Genomic DNA, 23085 nt, shown 5'->3' on the forward strand with positions numbered 1-23085 from the left:
AAATTTCGAGTGCCCTAGTTTGCGACATCAAAAAATACGGCCCTGCGAAAGGAATACCTTAAAGAGTCTCTATTATTCCTTATCAACTTTCATGATGGAAGATATCGTATAGGACAATATTTTCGAGTTTGTTCGTGCGTCATACACAGTTGATGAATATTCTCAAAACAAATGACACGATACACGTGTTTCCTACAAAGAGAGAATCGTATTCACCGAAGGAATATTCGTAAATCTAAAAATATGCTTAATCTTTTTAATCTAAGATTTATTCATTCCGTTAGTATGCTGGGTTACAGAATGGTATACAAAATTCGATTTTTTGTCATTAAAAACCGCGCAGTAACGAAGATACTCTTGCTGATTGCAGCCAATAAAAAGCGAAGAGCAATATGTATGCAGTGAAGTAGAGGTTATGATTACATATTTCGTCAATTTCGTCGAAAAAATTTTTTTATTCCAAGAGGGTTGATCAATAAATTTATAGAGGATGGTTTTATATCGGAGAGGAGGATCTTGCGAATTCACGTTTTTCCATCTATAGGGATTGACAAAATAGTTTCATTTTTACCGGTTGATCGCGTCTTAAAATTTTCTCGTATCAGAGAGCAGATTAAGCATGCGATCCTTTTCATGCCCCATTCCCATTGGTCAATCGTTCTCTATTTATATCTCCTCACTTGGGCGGGTTGTTCCAACTTCTAGGTAAGCCTATCTGACAGTTAAAGGTCTACAAGTCAATGCTTTTACCCGCCAGATAAGCTACCTAGAAGTTGGAACAACCCGCCCTAAAACGTGAAATATTTAGTCTTTCGCTTATTTACAGCGCTTCTCGTATATTCTATTCATTGTTTGCTCTAGTTTGTCGTGTGCAGTCATGTGTGTCAGCCACGTGTCAGCGGAGTCAAGAATGGAGGGGGTTTTGACGCAAGAGAACGGATTTATTTGGTAGATTTGGTACGATGTTCGAGTGGACGCACAGGAAAGACGACTGTATTACCGAAAGAGCAGGGAGATTTGCTCCGAAAGAGTTCGAGAGTTCTCCGTCGTAGCGCTTTTTCGTCAACTTGTTGGCTCCGAGGGCTTTGAGGAATGCCAAAAAAAGAAGAATGAAAGGTGGGAGCTGGACCATGACCGAGTGACTGATCAGAATATATTTTTGTAATTCTTGGTCTATTTTGAGACGCGTTATTAAAATAGTACGACAAAATTTATTTCCGTGGTCATAGAAGCGTGGCTTTTTGTTTAATATTGACGGTTTGGAATGGAATCCTCAAGCGTATTATTCACGTTAATAACATAGTTTATATTTGTGCACCATGATTGCATAAACTCTGAAACATACCTCTTACAAGATTTGAGATCGATTATGAAAAATGGATCGAATTACAAAGTACACCGATACTATACGAAGAAACTTTCGCGTAATATTCAAATATTCAAACGCAGTGGAAAAATGTGATCACCGTGACATCTATCGGTGACGACGGATGTTTTCTTAATTATTAGTGCCGGCGGGGCTCGCTGGCTCTGTCTTGTGAAAGACCGTCGGTTAAGCCGATGAAAGTAACGACACGTTACTTGAGGATTCGGGGCATGGTGTTATTCCATGTTTTTAGTTTTCTTGTGAATTACAGATGTAATAGAGATGCTTTTGAAACAATGGTTTATGCAAAAGAAGTTGTTTATTTTTCAATTACAGAGAGAAAAGAGCGTCAGAAACAACGTTTAGATCTGTAGTAGTCTTTCTGCGCAATATTGCGCCAGATGGGCGTCGCGACGCTCCATCTACGTTTTCTACGTACATACACGAGGAGTATATAGCTATATATATACGATCGTGTATATAGATATACAAGCGTGCAGCAGAGAGCATGTATATACGGACTGCTGACGCATGCGCAAAACTTGTTTACAACTGCGGAGCTTTTACCATACACACATGACCTTTCCAAGATGGACACGAGAGCCAGTTCCTTACGTACGGTGCGTGTGATTTTCCGTCTACATTTTCACGTTGCACGCTCGTAAAAATCTAAATTTATAATTGAAAAATCATTCAGTGACGGGATCTTGTTACAATCTTTTCGGAATTTTTGTTTCAATACGTACAAAGATCGCGTTGAAGTTGACGCGTGTTCAGTTTTCAACGTGCCAAAGGAGCACCGAATCAAACGAATGTGTCGTGAAAAGTGAAACAGAAAGAAAAAAAAAACTACAAAAAAAACTGTATGAGTTACGATACGAATAAGGGGATGGAAAATTGAAAAAAAAAAAAGAACGTGACGAAGATTCTTTCGCACACGCCTTCTCGTTGCGCGCGCGTGTTCTTTAGTGTATTGCGTCCGTGGACTCGTTCATGCATGTGTTGTATGCTGCGCCGCGCTCGGGCGTGTATATGTGTGTTTATGTCGGTGACTTTCTGCGTGTCGTCGCAATATTTACGCTGCTGATAGAACTTGAAACGAACAGAATAAAACAACGTAATTCATTTCTGTCTAGGGCAACTTGCAGATTTTCCAATCGTTCGAAGAAATCTTTAATTCTGCTTTCGTAGTTTTGTTAAAGGAAAAAATCTTGATCAGGGTGTTGCGCGCGCGTGTGCCTGTGTGGTGTACGTGCGTTCCTTTTCTTCCGTTTATTCTCATTCGCAAGTGTGCTCCGAGGGATAGTACACTGGGAAAAGAGTGAGAAAGAGAAAAGAAGCAGCGAGGAGTTGGCGCGTGTGTGAGAAGTTACTTACGAATCTCCGCCAGGGGGTAAATGCGTATTTGTCGTACTTTCATCGTGGAAAACAGATAACGTGTTACGTGGGTGAGACTAGCGAAGAAATTTTTTTTTAAATCATGAAGAATACGTATTCGGGCGGCAAAATTGAATTTGTCTTATTTTGATTGTTCGGTTTCTCCTAAGAAATATATTGGACATCATCGTATACGATTCAACAAATAAACAGCGAGTACGGATTAGTATAAAATAGAATAATCGAGAAATAATCACAGAAATAAAAGAAAAACAACCACATCGCTACGAGTTTAGTGACTATAATAAATAAACAGGAGTGTGATTTGGTTGCGCATGCGCGTGTCCTTAGAACGAGAAGTGGGAGAATAAGAGAGCGCTGCGGCGGAGGCTGGAACGCTGCTGCGGCGTGTCGCCTTCCCCTCATTTCCTTTTCCGTGCCCCTCGGTTCCTCGTGTGTTGTTTTCTTTACCGTCTTTACTTTCACCCTGCCTCGCCACCCTTCTCAATCCGCCTTTACCCCCCTTTCATCTTTTTTTTAACCAAACTTCTCTCTCTCTCTCTCACTCCCTCCTCCTGTCGTACTTTTCTTCGGATGTACAATTATTATTTAGTCGCGTATCCTCTTTTCCTTTACGCTGCGTATGAGCTATCAGATACGCACGAGGGAAACGAGTGAGGGGGAGAGAGAGAGAGAGAGAGAGCGAACAAGAAGATAGAAGAGAAAATAAAAAAGGACACGTTGATTTTTTTTTCGTAGTGCGCGTTTATCGTTTTGTCCGCATGATACTGGCAACTACGTGCGACGTTAAACATTTTTGAGAGAGAGAGAGAAAGCGTTAAAGTTTACGTGTGCCTAAAAAGAATACAAAGAATAAATATAAGAGAAAAGAAAGAGGAGAAATAAAATTTAAAAAAACAAGAGAGAAAATCGACACCAAGGTGTCACTCTGACCAATCGGCCATCGACCCTGAGACGCTCCCCTCCAGCCCTCCCCGAGCTCCACTGTGCGCCGCACACACCAACTATCGAAGAAATTCCACGCGAGTTTGTTTTCTTGTTACGTTTTTTTCCCTCTACTTCCCTCGTTCCATCTATTTCTCTCTCTCTCTCCCCCCCCCCCCCCTTCCTCTCTTTCTCGCGCGCGCGTTGTCGTTACGTCTACGACCGAGAGAGTACAGTTCCTCTCGTGGTCTTAATAACTCCACGAGGATAAAAACAGAACAATTGTAACTAACAAGGAAAAACTTTCGCGGCTCGAGTACGAGGAAAATTCATATAAGCGGGAAATCGAAGAGCTAAATATAAAAACACGCCCACCTGTGAGCAAAAAGCCAAAAAAATCTTCGGTGCTAAAATATATATTTGTGATACGTACACGCCCGCCTGTGCGTGTATAACGTTTGCGTGTGTTTTTCGTCGCATGAGAACGTTGTAAAGTCGAACGTGCCGTAATATATACACAGGTGTATAAAAGAAGAAAAAGTGTATGCGTGAGCGAGCGAGCGAGAGAGAACGACGAAACACAAACGCATGTTTACGCCCCCTAGTGCGTATTACGGTGTGTACCGTGCATGTGAAGGTTCTCGAGATGATGCGTGTCCTGTGAGTTTAACGCGATACGAGGCTACGGAAAAACATAATAAATAAAAGGGAAAGAAAACCAATATAAACAACATCGACGCAACACTGTGACTTCGCGGTACGAAAATATATAAATAAACACGCGGATACCCTATATTTGTGGACGTGAATCTTTCGTAAAAACAGAAGACAATAATTAATACAAGTTTTCAGCGGCGTACCGAAATAAAAATCGAGAGAAGAAAAAAAAACGACAAAACGAGTATTCGACAATTCGAAATGAGGACAATGACAAACTCGTGCAAACGATCGGGAGAACTACGCAGATAAATACACGAAGCCGAAACGAATTTATATACGAGGAATCGAGACGAAAAAAAAACGTCGGGGCACATATATATTTATAACACATATAAATATATATTTTTTGACCTGGAAGAGTGTCAAGGGTGGGAGGGGAACAGAGCTGAACACCCTTAGTGCATTCCTAGTACAAACGCACTCGTGCTACGGCGCATCGCGCGCGTTTCTCCCCAAAGTACCGTTGAACGGAGCAACAAGGACGAATATATAAACAGTGCGATGCGAATGAGACTCGTCGAGGGCAGTGAAAGCTGAGAACGAGAGAACGCAAAAGAACTAAAAAGAGGGTGGGGAGCGGCGAAATACTCGCCCTCAAAGTCTCGTTTTTCTGATATCACCAAATTTCATGACAACACGAAAAAATATAATTGATATATTTTCGTGTTCGATAAAACGATCAATCACGAGGATTATAAATAAGCAAGTGCGCATTATTATTTTCCAAGGATAACGTATAATTTTTTGACAAAAAAAAAAAAAATACGTAGCGTCGTTTCATAGGAAATTTTCGATATCGAAAAAGTGTTCGTCTCCTTAGTTTTTTCTGTGGTATTATTCATCGAATTCGTGGATTTTCTTAGTCGACCTTGCGCGCACGACGTACACGCGACGAATGAACCACCGAGGACCGAAGCCGCCATTGACGGGCTATACGGGAGTGAACATCCACGAGAAAGAGAGACGGCGAGTGCTTGGCTCGTGCAAGTCCGAGCGGACAAAAACAATAACACACCGTTGCGCGTGAGCATAAAAAGTAATAATAACAATAGTAATAATAATAATAAAAAAAAGTCGAAGAAAAGACGCAAATAGTGGGAAAAACAACTCTAGAGATCCATCGGATTCGAGTGAGAAAGAATCATTCGTTGGAAATATATACCGCGCACAAGTTTCGAATTTCCGAGAAAGAGAAAGAGAATAAATATTTTGGGAATCATTGAATCGACGTAATTATTAATATTTATCGAGGAGAGAATCGTTGCTCGTTGAAACTTTTGGTTCGATTTACCTCGGAAACGCACACCCGTCCGTGACATTCTCAAGGTTGTTCGATTTAAAATATTTAAATGCGTTATCGGTTGTTTTCCTCGATTTTTTAATCTCCCGTCGGATTTATGCCTCGTTACGATTGACCGTCAAGGCTGGCTACTTCCGGCGATTCGGCGGTGCCGCTGCCATGTGAACAGCCACTGCGCGGCTTTCTCGTGAGCGTAGGCGACAAATTTGCAACCACGTGTTTCCTAACGTCGGTTGTAATGTCGTCGAGCAGCCGCGGACAGGTCTCATTTTCGGGTGGACCCGTCGTACGCTGCGGACACCTTCGGAAATTCAAGACCTTGAAGAAAAAGTATTTTGTACTGAGAGCCGATGCACCCGGACAACCGGCCTGTCTCGAATACTACGATAGCAAAAAGAAGTTCGACAACCGACAACCTCCCAAGAGATCCATTTCTATGCGGAGCTGCTTCAATATCAATCGTCGACTCGATACCAAACACTCTCATGTTATTGCCCTTTACACCAAGGACGAATGCTTCTCTCTCATACTGGACAACGAACGCGAGCTCGAACAATGGCTCAATGCCATGTTGCTACTCTCCGGCGATGTACCGGATGGCGAACAACCCAGACCGACTTTCGGTAATCACTCTTCTCACTGGCCCTTTGCTCTAATTCCGATTTACTTCGAAAACATCCAGCTTCACGGATAATTGTTAAAATACTTTAAAATAATTTTTATTCGTTGGATGCCTTTCGCATTAATGTATGTCGAGCCTCGTCAATCTCCGCCTCCAATTGTCTTTATTTACATTTGGTTGGTCAACGACTAAATTTATAACTCGGTCAGTGCTTCTACCAAGCTCTTGTCATGAGTTTTCTTTTTATTTTTTTCGCAGAGCACGTGTGGCAAGTGACGATGCAAAAGAAGGGCCTCGGCGAGCGAAAGAACATTCACGGTCTTTACAGACTTTGCTTGACCGATCGCACACTCAGTCTCGTTAAGGTCGGCGATCATTCGGATTCCATCGAGTTTTCGGTAATTATCTTATCCAAAATAAACATTAATGAAACATTTTTATCGATGACGTGTCCTACATCATCGATAAAACGTGCTTGAAACTTCTCGAAATGAAACACGACTTTCGAGTAAAAAAACTTTTTCATCTTCAGTCTCGTGCTTATAATAGAAAAGTCTTGAAAAATTGCCTTCATTTTTATCGTTCCATTTTTAGTTTCCAAGAAAAAAGAGCAAAGTTTAAGTCATAAATACTGTTCCAAAGGTATTTTGGGGTTCCTATTCATAAAATGGAGCATTCGAAACTTCATGTATAAGAAAACGTCTTATCGCGCGCTTTCTAGGCCGTAAGCGGTGGGATCGTTAGCGGGAGTTTGAATAATACAAAAATTATAATGAGATTCCTATCGTGTACAGGGCGGGCCAGAATTTCACATCGTATAGATTCAAATTTCATGGGAATATGATTTTTAACGTTTCTTAGGAGATGTCAGTTTTTTTTACACCGAGATTAAACTTTAGTTTCTTATGTTTTATACAATGCAATGGTATACCGTTACAGTTGGTCTCCATACGTCGATGCGGTTACATGGATCGAATATTTTACATGGAAGTGGGTAGATCAGCGGTAACGGGAGGCGGTGATTTGTGGATGGAGGCGGAAGACAACAACATAGCGTACAACATGCACTCGGCGATATTGAGTGCGATGAGTAGCAGCAGCAGCAGTGGTAATAACACGACGAGCGTGACCGGAAACAATTCGAGCAAGGATGACGTTGGTCCACGTCAGAGAGGTCGAAGTTCTTCGGCGAACGAGGCGAGCAAACCAATATCGGTTTTGCAGCGAAGACACACGGGCGCCAAGCTTCACGGTTTTTCACCGCTGGGTAAGAAGCAACGATTCGTAATAAGAAGAATGAGAAAGCGTCGAGTCGTAAGCTGAAAACGGCAAGAAAGCGTTTTTTTTCCGGTCTGCTTTAACGAAGCGCAGATCACTTGCTTGAGGGAGACAATTTTGCGGAGCCTTCCCTTCCAAGCGAGATTGCCCTGATGCGAGAAAAAACACGAATAGAAAGCGACGAAATGTAGAATAACGAGAGAGCGCGGATTCCTGTTTCGCGATTCGGAACATTTTTATTTTTAAATATTCGCCAAAGTTTTTTTTTTGACCGAGCTGAGCTGTTCTATGAAACTGCTACGAGTTGGTCAATGAGTCACGGCATTTGTATCAAAGTGTGGATTTGATTCGAACGGAAGGAATGTGAATCAAAAAAAGAAAAAAGAAAAAAGAAAAAAGAAAAATCCGCGCATCAATGATTCATAGTAGAAAATGCCTAACGATTGCCACTCATGACGCAACAAAATTTCCATCTACTTCATTATATTTCATCAAACGAACTACAACTCTTTCAAGAGTCCAAACACAGCTGCTAATCACCCGGTGCGATTAGATATCGCACTTATACATTATTCTACCGTATTTTCCCCCTCTAGTACGTTCAATCTTTTTCTTCCGTTTTATTGATTTACGTGTTTTTTCCCCATTTTGTTATTTGTTCCTTCGTTATTCATGTCTCATTGGCACACGTGTTGTTTACGCTAGTGTACGATCTTGCGAAAGAAAACCTTCGAGATTGTTCCTATGTAGAGAGTGTATAACACACGTGGGTTGCGGGCTTTACAGAGGAACAGAGCAACACCGAGGAACAAATGGATTCATTGCGGGAGCAAAACATCACTGCATCCGCCCCCTCACAGTGTAGCCAATCACAGAGTATCTCCTCCTCAAATACACTTACGGGTCTGTTCTCTATCACTGTAGTCTTGTTACGCTTCCTCTATTATTACATCATGTGTTATCTCTCTTTTCTCGCCCTCTCTCTCTCTCTCTCTTTCTCGTATCATTCGTCCCTTCACACTTCCTTACAATTGGAAAACACCGACACCTCGCTTTTTCTTCGGAATTGAAATTTTCGGTGCGACACCTGGCGCGAAACGCTTCTAAATGCTTCCATTTTTCGGTTATAGTCGCTCCGATAGTCGTGTTATTACTTCTTTCTTCGGTAGCTCCTTTATCGCCCTTTCATTTTGCGGTTTATACGCCTTTGAACACTTTTTTTATTTTCACGCTTTGGCCAAATTCGGTGTTACATGGAATGTCATCTCTGTGCATTTGACGTCGATAAATATCCATCGCAATTCAAATCTTTATTTTTTCGTTTTCGGAATCTGGTAATTCGGCATATCGAGCCTTTCTCCAAATTCTATTTCACGCTACAAGCGAAATCTATCAAAAGTCTTTCAACTTTTTCGTCTGAGACGATTCTGGGATAATTTAAATAATTATTCATCAACTTTTTTCCTATGGAATCTTGAATGTTTGAAATTTTTACCAAATTCCGAGTATTTTTTTTTTTTTTTTTTGGGGCGAATTTTCTATACGATGTATCATTCTTGAACATTCATATGGATGTACGACTTTCTCCATTAATGTATAGTGTTTGGAAAGTCGATGGTATCATTCCCGATCAATACGTTTTGGGTGTTCAATGTTTAATTAACGCTATTACCGCAAAGATTGGTTTACTCCGCGAGAAACTTTCGACGGTCATTCTCGGAAAAAAGTAACTGCAATTAGAGAGCTTGGTAAAGTAATTTCGGTACTAATTTTCTGTTAATTACGCGTATGGATCCGTACGGAGAATTGTTTGAGAATGTTATTTTAAGTGCTCGATAATTGCAGTGAGAATAAATGAGCCTGGCCGAGAGTTTTTGGGCGCCGAAAAACCTTTGAGGTATTAGGGTTGTTAATTGCTGGTCTTTATGTTAAATGGAATTCTAGCAAGCAAAGTGGCGAGGCTCTTTAAAGTTAAGGAACTTTTCAAATGCCTTTCTCGTCTCTGGTGAAACGAGCAATTTTGCATTACTTTATTTTTTCATGGGTTTGATTTCTTTGGGGGTTACAAATGTTGGGGGTCGATAAGTAAAAGCGGCGAGCGGTTAGATCTTATCAGCTACAACGGAGAGCCTGGTGAATGGTTCGCAGCTGTTCGAGGTACTGGAAAATTGGGGACTAATGCAGTTTGCAGCGACAGCGTGATCGTCGTCATCGGCGGTAAAGAGAACAGCAGCAACGGCGACAGCAGCAGCGCTGCTGCCACTGCAAAAAGGCGTCGTCATTCGGTAGCGAGTCATCCCCATATCACAAATAATCCCCAATCCGTAAATCCAATCACAATGACAACAACAACAACAACAACACCAACAACAAGTACTACCACAACAGCATCAACAACAACGCCAAAAGCGGCAACAACAGCGACAAAATCGCATCAGAGAACCTTGTCGCTGCCGTTGGCTGAAGTTGTAGTCAATCAAACGCAATCATCCAAAAGATCCGTTTTACGCTGTATGTATTTCAGTTCGAACGACGCCTCTCTATTATTCCATCTCTAAAAGCGAACAACAAAAAACTGATGATCGATCCTTGGTTTTTTTTGACCCCTTTTGTTTTTATTTTTCAAGCCTCTTAGACTGGACTAAACACTAAACCGTTGAACGCACGCGACGGAGAAAATACATATACACCTTTTTAATATACGTATGAGCTCTATACGCTTGCCAGGCATATGTACGAATAAAGGGGGAGACGAGCTTCGTTGTTTCGCTCTCCCTGTCGGTGGCGCCGCTGCTGTACCTTTTCTTTTCTATTTTTTTTGCTTCGACCGAGATTTCGTTAAGATCTGCAAAACAGCACGACAAAATCCTCTCTTTTCTCTCTATCGGATGAAAGAAATCTCATGCTTTTTCAATCTTTCCTCCATATTTATTTTATCGCATGGCGCCTGACGTTTTCGGGACCGTTGTCTCGACGAAGATTGCGCACCGTTTTTCGTACGGGCGCAATCAGGATGCAGCATCGACGAAGGCTTTTTTACACGAATATTGCGTGTGCGCGCGCGAGTGTGTTCGCGTGCGTGTGTGGATGTTTTTTTTTTCCCCACTTTAAGCTGTATCTATAACGTCGGTATTCGCTCTTGTATTTCGGCATGTGGCGTCATTTGCTCGTGGGAATTACGATACTCGTGCAACACTGATTGGACGTTAATAACAAAAAAAGAAAGAAGTTACTGACCGTTGCGTCAGATATTACTGAAAATTCCCACGATCAGTGGTGTCCTGTTTCTCGCTCGTGCTCGAACTCAGCAATGTTCGATCATCATGATTCGAACGATAAGAAACTAAGGAGGAAACGAAAGAAAAAAACACTGTTTGTGGAATACGAACATACTAACCACGCTGTCTTGATGGTTTGCTGGTGGGACGTTTTTCGGCTTCTATATGAATACTCTCGGGTCAATTGGCCGTTTTATCTGTTTTGTTTTGTTTTTTTTTCCGCGCTCTTGCCTTACTCTTATCACTGGCTTCACAAATATGATTTCCGCTTGTCGGTTGATTCGTATGGTTGCTGATGGTAAAGTGATCAGAAAACAAGTCGAAAACGTCAAAATGTTTCGTATTTGAACAAAAAAAGATGTTTTATTTTTTGTGTTCATATGCTTATATAAGAGTGATGGAAAAATTTTATTTTCATGAGAAACGCATTTGGAAGGCTAAAAAATGTTGCGAAACAGGTTTGAAGTTTGAAGGAAATCTTGTCTGATTATTTTCAACAGTAACCCCAATCGACGATGGGAAAATCGTCTCTTTCTTTGATTTATTCCTCTTTTTCTTTTTTATTGTCTGGATATTGGTGTAATTTTGGTGTAACGTTCGATTTGCAGGTGCTACAGGACGCGACAGGTGCGATAGTTTGCCTTCAAGGGCTCGAACGACGAGCGAAGGACATCCGACACCGCTCGTTCTAGGGCATCCTCGAAACGGTCATTTGGCGCCACATGTTCCCCGACCGCACTCAATGTACGGCCGAGGATTGTCTTATTCACCGCCGGTATCGTCGATGCCCATTAGTCCTGCTTCCGGCGCGTGCTCCACTGATTCAGCAGGCTCGTCGCTCTCGATGGATGACGGTACTGAAAATATCCTCGAGGAGGGAACTGCCTCATCAAGATACGGTCACTCTTTGACCCCCGACGAGCCTGTCATCCTCGAGGAAAATCCTGATGACTATGCGCCGTGGTCGGGATCTCACCCGCATCACAAATACTCCCCGAATTTCAAATCGCACTCTCCTTCCCAGGTGCGTTAGAAAACTGAGTATTCGGACCAGCATCAAATTCGGTTATTACCGTTCAATGAGTCGTACCCAAGTTGAATCGAAATCTTTTTTACTGACGGGAAATTTTTAATAATTTTTCATGCTGTTAACCCTCCATGTTCGTAGTTTATTTTAATTTCGAACTCAACTAAAATTCGATTGAAAATTGATTCCTTTTGAAGATTTGCATTTGAAATATCAGGATATTATTGACTCTTGATTCCGGCATTCGGAAAATTCAATTTAACCTTTTAACAATGAAAAAAATCAACTATAAATTAATAACTGATCGACAAAAATGATTTTGCAGCAGAGTTGCTACGTCGACATGTACAGTCCTTGCGGTTCGAGCCCGGGTCGCGGTGGCATCTCGGCTTACATGCCAATGAGTCCAGCGACAGGTGCAGTGCAGCAGCAGCAGCAGCCGCAGCTGCAGCTGCAGCCGCAGCACAGTCACTCGCGTGCATCATCCTTGGTCGAGGAAGCAACATTGCCGGATGGTTATGTGCCGATGGCGCCCATGGGTGACGATGGTTACGTAGACATGGATCCGTCGAACAGTTCTTCGCACCACAATCACAATGGTCACTTTCCGGACGACATGTCGCAGCACGGTGGTAGTTCATGTTCCGTGACGTCGGGTACGCCAAGTACGGATCTACGTTTTTCGGAGTATCATTTGGACAAGGTGACGAGTTATTTAGCCCCGGGCGAGGAGAATTCGGCGCGACCAACGCGAGCGTATTCGGTTGGTTCGAGGCCGGAGCCAGCGAGTAGACAGCGAAAAAATCGTTTCGACATAGCGCAACAAGAGTCCAGTAGAGTGCGAGCATTCTCAGTTGGTAGTCGTTCAAAAAGGCCGGAAATCATAGGTCGACTCGCAAGTGTAATTGCGTCGAGATTACCATCCGGTATAATCGACGGTTCCAATTCTAACAAATCGAATTCGGCACCTCTGTTGTCGAGCTCTTGGGGTCACAATTCTGGATGCTCCGTAACATCGGAGCGAATGGAAGATCTCATGGAGCTTGATTTCACGAGACCGAATCCGACTCCGGAAACAGTTAATTCACCACCTTCTTCCTCGTGCTCGCACTCACAATCTTACTCCACTGCCACGGATACGAGTTCCTACGTCGACATGTTACCTGGACAGCCGCACTCTTCCACTTCGACTATACCTACGGCTACCACTGTTACTGCCCCTTACGTGGATATGAGTGGCATCAATAAGGTTGGCATGCCTCTCTCTTTTGTCTCAAACTCATCGATTTATTTTTTCTCCAAATCGCTTCGCCTTTTTAATTGCCTTTTTCTTCCTTTCTTTCGCAGATTAATCGTAACAATAATAACTATAACAACAACACCATCAACAACAACAACCACAACCACAACAACAACAACAACAACAACAACGCCAACAATAATAATAACAACAACAATCCGACCACTGCCAATCACAATCATAATCAAGCGACGACATCTGTATCGTTGATCGTTCATAAACCGGTTATCAAAACGCTCAAACCGGTCGAGGAAACAGAGGGTGCCTATATGAGAATGGAAAGGTCCATTGAGGACTGGTCCAGAGCTGGCACTAGTCCCAAACAAGCACCCTCGCCCATGCAGGATGATTATATGCAGATGAATGGACCCCCAGGTCAATATGTTTGCCTCGTATTAACCCCGCCGCCTTGCAACGACTCCAATTTGTTGGAGTCGTTGCACAATAATATCTAATTCCGATTGATTTGAAAATTCCTCATTGTAACTTTGAAACCCGACAAAAGTTTTTTTTTTTTTCCATATTTTATCTGACAAAGTTTTTTTTTGACTGGAAAGATAATCACTGAACCTGACTGTTCTGAGACGACTACGTGAAATAGAATATTTCATTCGAAATATTCGGAAACAATTATTTTGTTTACAGCGACTGAATGTCTAACTTTATTGTAAGACTTGACCGTTGAAGACAAACTTGATCGCGTTGCTTTTAACATTTTAGAATAACTGGTAACTGATTAGGTTTGATTGGTTTGCACTATGGCCTCCTGAAATGATTTCTACGATATTTATAGTGACTGGTCGAATAAAATGGTTGTTTAACATTGGTACAGGTGGAACGCGAACCGCACCAGTCGATTTGCCTCAACCGCGACGTCCCCCAGAAGGCTACGTCGAGATGTCCTTCAAATCTCGTCCCAGTCTCGAGCAAGAATACATAAATATGAGTATGGGAAGTGGTAGCTCGACAGGTTCAGGGTCAACGGGTTCGACTCGCACGAGGACACGGAGACAACGTCCAGGAAGTCGTACAGAAATGTCACAACGATCTAAGCCAATAGCTATACAAACGTCGAGCAAAACGACGGAAATACCGAGTTTCTTACCGTTGAACGGTAGTCCAACATCGGAGAGTTTGGCGAGTACTCCGGTATCGCCCCCGCGTGCTACACCAACCGGTTCCAACGCGACGATATTTCCCTTTTCGTTGAACAGTCCTCAATCCCCCATAAAGCCTTTCAAAAGCGCTGTCCCGATGGCGGTGATGAGTCAAGAGGACTGCGGGCCGATTATTGGCTCAACGACAACTCTGACAACGTCCGCATCAGGAACGATTCCCGCTGATTACGCGATGATGACGCCAGCAATTCCATCGGGTTCTGGCACAAGCGACACAACTTCCCTTCAAATGCCAATCCCGCAGACGCCCAATCACGACGAAGTAACGCAATTGTCCTCCAGCTCGGTTAATACTTTGCACGACCACCAAGTACCGCAAAGCCCGTTGACAAAGAGGCTCGCCGAGCTGACTCTTTCGCGCACGAATATCAGTCGGAATCCCTGCAATCTCACTGCGAGTGTTCCCCCAAAGGAAGGAGGGGAAATTAATCCTGTTGAGAAAACTCCTATAAATTTGGTCGAGAATATGACTTCGGGTTTTCGATTGCCCAGTCCATCGAGTGATCTCTCCCAGAGCCCTGTCACCAAGAGACGCGGTGGCGAAATAACCTTTTCCAAAATTAAAACTTGCCGTGCGAGCTATCCCAAGGACGAGACGAATCTTCCGTCCACTTCCTCGTCGCACACGGGCAAAACGATTCTTGTTAATAATTGCGATACCAACAACGATCTTCACGGAACTGCTGCAACCGCAACAACGACGACAAGTACGACGTGTCTCGGACAAAATTCACAGTCGGAATTGCCTACCAGTCCACCACTTACTAAAAGACTGTGCGATCTCAGCGTCGCCAAAACTAAATTTGTTCAGCCCTCTCCAAATACGAGTCCTACCCTTTCGGCTGGATTCAAAATCATTCAGGTCACACCGAAAAGCCTAAATAGCGGTACTAGCGTCACCGACGAGGATCGGAGCGGCGGTACAACGCCCACGACAACGCCAACGCCAACCCCGACTCCAACCCCAACCCCAACCCCAACCCCAACCCCGACCCCGACCCCGAGTCCTCTCGACTCGGAGGGTTACGAAAAACTTCAGCCCGGTGCAACGATACTCCACTACGCGAGTCTCGACCTCCCGGAAGTCGTTGGTCCACCACCTCCAGTTTCGCCGACCCCGGTTATCGAAGCGTTCAGTTATGCGGAAATCGATTTTGCTAAACTCAAGCAAAATTAATGATTCTCTCGATAATCTTGGGCAAAATAAAAGAGATAATTGAACGAACGAATGAAAAAATAGGACGAAGCAGAAAGACCATAGCGAAACAACGATCTTGAGAAAATTCTCGCGTTCGTGTAAATAGAAACGGTTTTGTTCCGAAAATAATAGATAAATAAAGAGGCAAGAAAAACAAACTCCTTAACTTTTTCAAGAGCTCCGAAGAGCTGCTATGAGGAAAGAAGAAGACTTTAGCGGCGATCGGTAATGGCGAAGAAAAAAAATCCGATCGTACGAATCTCCTCTGCTCCGCCTGCCCGCACTGTAAATAGTAGATTGAACAGAAAAATTCAAAATTAGAACGGCCAAATCCCCTTGTTACTTTCATTTTCGTCGCGCATTTTTCAAGTTTTTCTTTTTCCTTTCCGTCTTCAATGGTTCTCGACTGCGAAAAGTAGCCGAGAGAACTTTTCCATTTTGCCGCTAGAAAGCGTTACCATTCGCGGTTGACGGATCCCCAACGTCGCAACGAGAAAACTACGAATAGTTCCTGCCTCCTGTATTGCAATTGGAATTGCATCGCTTTTTCGTTTCCTATTATTCGTAAATGCATGAAGAAAAAAAAAAAAGACAAACGATGAAAAATTTGAAAATTGTACCGTTGAACGAATGAAATTTAACGAAGGATTCGGAGAGAGAAGTCTAGATCACTTGACAGTGAAAATCACTATACATACTATACATACGATGCATATAGCTCTAAGTTATTATAGCTTCGAATTTACGAGTAAAACTATATATATGTGTATATGCGTATATATATTAATATAAATATATAAATATACATGATGAACATAACAATATTAACAGTAAATAAACACATAGTTCAATGACCTTTGCGTTTGTTTTTTATTCTCTACTGCGTAATACCGAAAAAAAATAAAATAAAAAATACGTCAACTTATAGTATTCTCTGAAGTACTGTAATTATTTAATTATTAAAGAAACGAATTTTGAAAATTTTCGAAAACAATTGGAAAGGCTATCGCTCCTGTAGACTCGCTGCCGCGACTCTAGATAGGAAAGATTTTTGAAAATTTTTGTAAGACTCGATTCTTTGGGCGCGGAATATCTTTCGGACGCATTACTTATTGGAGCTGTTACGACTCCACGTTCCAGTTACAGAGTGTTTCAGAGTTGCTTGGTATTTTTGACAATACCCTCAAGTTTTTGCTCTTTAGTTGTGTTTTTTCTTTTCGATAATCGATGTATTTGAACGATGTTCCGTTTGCGGAATACAACGGTTTGCGGCCATACGAAATTGTGAATTGTTCGTTTGAACTCTTCCCGTGTGTAATAGGTTTCGAATATGATTTACTGTGAAAATTTGGAAATTATTTCGATTTCGAGGATCCACGAGCTGTCCGCATGTTCGGATTTTGCCGTTTTTGTTTTCCTAAAGCTGAGTCTCCGGTTGGGTAGAGAATTCCGTGAGTGCGAGAGAGATAGCTGCAAATTTCGAAATCGAAATTCTTTGACACAGTTTAACTGATCAAAAAAAGGCTCTGTCAGTCGATTTTTGCCATCGTTCTGCGTAGGCTGACAGAGCCTTTTTTTAATCGGTCAAACTGTGTCAGAGAATTTCAATTTCGAAAATTCCAAGTGAGGTTAGTTGACTGATCCATACTCTTAAAGAATTATCCGGTCGTTATTAATGTAAAATTGTGTTCAAAGAAGCATAATCGTTGAGTTTAATCGCGCTCGAAGATGACAAAGAATAAAAAAACTCTTGTGCGGAGCGACGAAATGAGTTTGTCCCGAAGTCGGTTTTATTCCGCAACATAAATACGCACGTACTCGCTCGACGTTGATAGGGGATGAGTTACGCGTGCGGTATTCTCTTATTCCGTGAAAATTTCGGCATGAGCCAAAAGCGGAGACAAACATGGGCGTGTTCTTTGAGCAAAAAGAAGAAAAGAGCGAGAGGGAGAGAAAGTGAGGAGAAGAGAAGGAGGATCGCGTCCTCGGTAAATCCAGTTAAGGCGAGAAGCGGCATAAACTCGGTCACCGCGATATTGTTTGAGCACATAAGCCCACAGTCTTCGCTTCTTAAGTTGTGCCGCTCTTTTTATCTATATTTATACACATCTATATACATGGGCGAATCCACGAAAAGATCGTGCCTAATCCAAAGCGTTTCGATGTTCATTTCTTCTTCAATATTATTTCGAGCGCCAAAAAATGTGGCTGAGGAGCCGCGACGATCGTTTCATTGCTTCGTTCTTTCGTAGCGATGCTGGTTCGAAGACGATTTTGTCTTTCGTCCCTTTTCGAGAGGTTGAGGGGCGGGCAAATAAATATTGGGAGTTCTAAAAATTGGGACGAGAGTCGAGGTGAGATAACTCGTGCGAGATACACCTCGAAACTCTCGAATCACTTTTCAGAGAGTATTCGCGTATAGCTGTGCGTATATATTCGCGAGGTAAAAAGGATTGATGCTCGGGGGAGTGTGAGAGACAGCAGCTTTCGAGAGCAACAGAAGTGGGGTTTTCGTTTATGAATGATTGCTTACTCGGGATCTCGTATTCCTCTGATTATATCGTTGAGCAACTCCTTTTCGTGTTTTTTTTAATTTTTTTTATTTTTGTTGCTCAAGGCGTGGTTCGCATACATCAAAATAGAGGCTGGTCGGGCTGATTGAGAGAAAAGTAGGTTTGGCTTGGTTTTTCAGTGGGTTTCATTCATATTAAAATATTCTTTAAAGCTAAATTTACAACGGAAAATCGATTTTCCAATATTTTTGTTAATTCCATGCGAAAAAGAGGCTTCGTCGTATCGAATATGATAAGATCGATTTTTTTCACGAGTTCGATCGGGCCGCATTTTATTCCAGTCCCACATTCCCACGCACTCGTTCCCCTTCGTTCTGTGTCACTCGATCGATTAAAGTGTCTATTGCAAGCGTCAATTTGTGCGATCTGTTCCCAGTGAATATAGAGGATAGTTCAGCACTTATTAACGATCCCTCGTTCACTCGAGTCGTCACCGAAGGTGCGTCGCAAGGCTCTGGAGGCGAGGCCGCGTGCAATAATTGCGAGAAAACGATGCATTTCAAGACCCGAATAACCGGAGTAACTGGCCGATAACACGGCCGTGTGCTCGTTAAGCAAGCCTAAATTTCTCAGCAAGCAAATTCCCCCGTATATCTGAAAATATTGAAGCAAATCGAATATCTCTGAATCGCGAATAAGGAGCTTTCGTTTCCGCTTGTTTTCATTGTAGCAAAAGTCCACAGATCCATAGACGTATACGTACACAGATGCGATGTCCATTTCGAGATGCGATATGCAAAAGCGTGAAAGGTGCGGCAGGCCAGGACCGTCCGAGCGTATATACGGTCTCGCTGAATCTTCCCCGGTTAGCCACCCTCTGCCGGGCTTATACGTCGTATCTTATACGACTCGCGTCTCTTTCTTCGGCTCATTGTGAGCGCAAGGAAAGCGCATATAGCTCCTCCAATATCTATCTACACGCGTACAAATGTCTACATACATATATGCACATGAGAATTGTTGGCTTTGATGTAAGCCGACGTTGCGGGGGACAGATATTATCGTTGTGGCGAACGCCGAGAGAAGTTCCCGCCCACCCCGTATCCTTATTTCTCCTTCTCTATTTTTCCTTTATTCCTATGTCTCAGCCTCTCTTTCTCTCTCTCTCTCTTTAGTAGCTCGCGGTGACGAGAGGTACACGCGGCTATAGAGAATGACATGTCTGTGGGACATGCGACCTCCCGCTTCCTAAAGCTACGAAAGAATTCTTCTAATTTTTCCTCTCTCATTTTTCTTTCATCGTTTCCCTTCGATATGTTTGCTTCTCTTCTGCGCGTACGTCGATCAACGATCTTCCGGCATATTCAGCCCGAGTGCGAGTACCAATGACTCGATGAATTTGATGGCTCGGTGCTGCTGCCGTGGCGACGATTCACTCTTTTATGTACGCATAGCGATCTTAACATTTTTTATCTTAACATTTTTAGCTCACGCTGCGATCATGACTTTATATAGTAACTCATATCGATACTTTTATATTCTCTCTCGATTCCCGACTCAACCAATCGCAATATGTATGATATTCATCCTGAATTAATGCTGCTTCGTACGGAATTCGGTCCGTACGGACCGAGTCGACGACTCCGAACATCACCGTTGATCTCGCGATCCTGGAAAATATGCTGCGATGCTCCAAAATGCTTGAAAAATGGTAAAAACGTGTGAAGCGTCGCGATGCTCTTTTCTTTTGGTTTCGGTCTTCGATTGCCGTCATGATTTGTCGTAAAATCAACCGAAATTTCTCGTTTTCAGGAAAAAAGTAAGGCGGAGATAAAAACTTATATATGTTTGCGTGACAACGAGCTTAGCTTTTTTCGGTAACACTCGCGGTGCGCTTCTTATTTGTGCGGTCTCCGATATTACGGTTCGGATCCTTGGCAAACGAGCCGCCAAGGATATGAATGATAACTTATCATTCATTTGAATGTATAACTTTCCACTTAGAGCAAAAGCCCATCGAGATAAATGGGATGAAGAAACAAAAATATTATTTTTCCTTCATCTCCGTTTTTCCTAATCTCCGTGTAAGCGTGGTCGACCATTGTTATTGAGTAGATAATTGTGAAAAAAAAAAAAAAAACAGTATTCGTGAAACGAAAAGTCATTTCGCGATGGATCTTTCCGTCCGGAAATGTTTCAAATGAGACAATATTTGTCGCGAATTTTTCCACTGATCTTAAATTTGTATTCTCTCTCTTCATTGTCACATGCTGTACGCCAGAAAACATGGAGGGAAAGAGAGGCAGAGAGAGAGAGGCATATCCGTATTTACTTGGAGCGAAAAAAAAAAAAAATTGTGCGCCACAGAGTTTTCATAGGAGACCGCCGAGGCCTCTGCGGACATCAGTGCCACACGAAGACGACGATAAAATGAGAACGACTATACGAGACGATCCCTATTTACCGAGGCTTTGTTTCCGCCAGTTTCCGTTTCCTACGCGGTGCTGCTATCGCAACAGACTCTTTCTCTCTTTCTTCCACTTTTCTAAACTCTGGACAAACATCGCGGCGTTCTCTGTGATCATCGAGCGTCCAGGTTTTGTATGTATACCGATTCGAACGTCGCAGTATTCTCCATTTTCTCTATATATATATAGTGAATGCAGACGCGTGTGGACGTGGCTTATATTGCATTTGTTTGGAGTTATATGTGGCGCAGCAGGTCGCGTGTGCTGGTATTTTTGAATTTTTGATGGAAGCTAAAAGCCTCTCGACAATATACTCCATTCTCGCGATGTTTTATTCTTTTCTCGAGAGTCTTTCTTATCTCATTCATTTGTTTGTCATGTGTCATTGCCTCGTCACAGCATTATTGACTGTCATTTCGTCGTGGGGCACGAAATTTCCGTGCCTCGCGACTCGCATGACTCATCGCACGTGTCCGCGCGTGCGTAACCTCTTTGCATTTCTTATGAGCATTTTTTTCATGCAGCTGCGAAGAATATCTCGTTCTTCGACGAGGTATCTCATTCCATCGGAACGATGCGGAAGTTGATTATAACTGCGGTTTGATGAATTTGTTGGAAGTGAAAAGTCGGCGAGTCGAGCAACGAGCTTCTCGCGAGAACGTTGAAAATGCGGCGTCCTTCCAAAAGTAGTCTCTTATGTTAACCGCCATATTTTCATGAACCTCGTAAGTTGGAATTAGTCGGCGTTAGGGGCTCTTTCCACATTTGCATGTGTAAAGAGCAACGTGGAATTCAATGGCGCTTGAAGGATGAGCACACGAGCATGGGTATATACGAAATATTTGGCGGAGGAAATATATAACGCGTGGAATAACCGTGACGCAAAAACCCCACGGCGTCGTCGAATGGATTAGATATTCCCATATAGCGGACGAGGAGGAGTCAGAACGTGTATTAAAGTCCCGGGGGAAGGGAAGGATAGCGAGAGAAAGAGAAAGAATAAAAAGGAAAGAACGGAGGTTCATTACGCGAGACGTCGTGGTCACGTCGCGGTGAACCGGGTGGCGGGGGTGGCGCAGTTTCTTTCGCCAAGTTCCCAACCTCGGAAGGTCTGGATGCAGACGCGGCAGTAAAAAAAGACGGGATGAGAGAATATGCATAGAGAAAGGAAGAGAGCGAGGAAACAGAGGGCAATGGCGGCCCTTGGTTGGGCAACCCACGCTCGACTCTTCATCACAATCATCAGCGTCGTCATCTCCGCGTCATCATGGTCTTCCCTGATGATGACGATCATGAGCGCATTGTCGTCGTCGTCGTCGTCGTCGTCGCTCAGCTCGTGATTCGCCTTATCTTGACCCGGGACCCTGAGACATTAACTGTTGGCTTTTCCCGTCGCGCATGCAGCCTCGCGAGCGCGCGCGGGCACCCTCGCGCGAAAGCTCGCATGCGGTGGAGGAGAAAATTAAAAAAAATTAAGTATAGCCCCGTGCAGGCGCAGCAGCGAAAGAAGAGAAGAGCGAAGATGAAGAGATGCGGAGCTGGAAAAGGGTTCAACGAAGGAGCATGAGAATACAAGGTATATACGCGGCGCGCGAGTATATACGAGAAGGTATGAGCTATAGGATGAGAACTCGCTCTCGGAGTTTGAGGACCAACGAAGCTCGCGATATTTCTCCTCTGATGTCAATACGTCGCGAAGCGTAGGAGGCGATCTTTCGTAGCTGTATTCGTCCAATGAAACGATAGGGAGCGATCTCGGTAGGCGTGTCCTGCTGTGTTCGGCGGAGCCCCCCTCGTCGTACCGGCGATCGTGAATCGTCTCCCGCGAGTCGCGAACACGCGAGTCTTACGAGAGAGAGAGAGAGAGAGAGAGATTGCCGCACGAGTGGTGGGGAATCCCGGCGAGTCTTCGCTTCATCCAGCGCCACCACCGCCGTCCGATTTAAACGCCGGCATATAGACACAACTATATATAGTCTTAAGGTCTGCTGGCGTAGCGCTGCTCGTGATGCTCAACTTCCCCTGAAGCGAGAAGAAGCGAGAGAGCGAATAGGCGGAGAAGTAGGGGCAAGAGTGCGGATCCCGCGGGGCCCGCACCGCGCTGACTACTGTGCATTTCCCACGTGCCCTGGGAACCCTTGCGGCACTATGTCGGCCCCCGCAATGACTTACACACCCACAGAGAGAGAAGGAGAGAGTCATTCAGCTCTTTCACTCGCCCTCGCTCGTTCCACACGATCCGGCCCAGCAGTTTCTCTTTCTTACTCGGCTCATTCTATGCCTTTGTGTCCGTTCGGCTCTTGTTCGCTCGCTCCTTTAACTCCCACTTGAGAATCGACGCACGAAAGTCACTGGTGAGAAGGAAGATGATGCTCCGCTGGAAGAAGAGCGAGAGGGAAAAGCACGCGTCCGAACGTGAAACCTTTCCGCACCGTAACTACTACTACTACTACTACTACTAGCCTAGCACATGAGCCGCGTCATCATCCAGTCTATACATGATAATACTCGCTGA

General features: G+C 43.5%; 1 protein-coding gene across 6 annotated transcripts; it reads left to right on the top strand.

Moving 5' to 3' along the window:
* Positions 1-2669: 2669 nt before the first annotated feature.
* Positions 2670-16444, top strand: chico (insulin receptor substrate 1 chico). Of its 6 annotated transcripts, XM_043423537.1 has the most exons (10): positions 2670-2959; positions 3503-6331; positions 6589-6728; positions 7270-7597; positions 8395-8511; positions 9757-10119; positions 11495-11910; positions 12239-13162; positions 13261-13588; positions 14046-16444. In XM_043423537.1, exons 2-10 carry the CDS (start codon positions 5947-5949, stop codon positions 15566-15568), a joined length of 4524 nt encoding a protein of 1507 aa, XP_043279472.1. In that variant the 5' UTR covers positions 2670-2959; positions 3503-5946; the 3' UTR covers positions 15569-16444. The 6 variants fall into 6 exon arrangements, with proteins under 6 accessions (XP_043279472.1, XP_043279471.1, XP_043279473.1 ...); XM_043423536.1 differs by having other exon boundaries at positions 2670-6331; XM_043423538.1 differs by having other exon boundaries at positions 2670-6331; positions 12242-13162.
* The last annotated feature ends 6641 nt before the right edge of the window (positions 16445-23085 follow it).

The sequence above is a fragment of the Venturia canescens genome, chromosome 7 (genome assembly GCF_019457755.1).
Source record: "Venturia canescens isolate UGA chromosome 7, ASM1945775v1, whole genome shotgun sequence".
Taxonomy (NCBI): Eukaryota; Metazoa; Arthropoda; class Insecta; order Hymenoptera; family Ichneumonidae; genus Venturia; species Venturia canescens.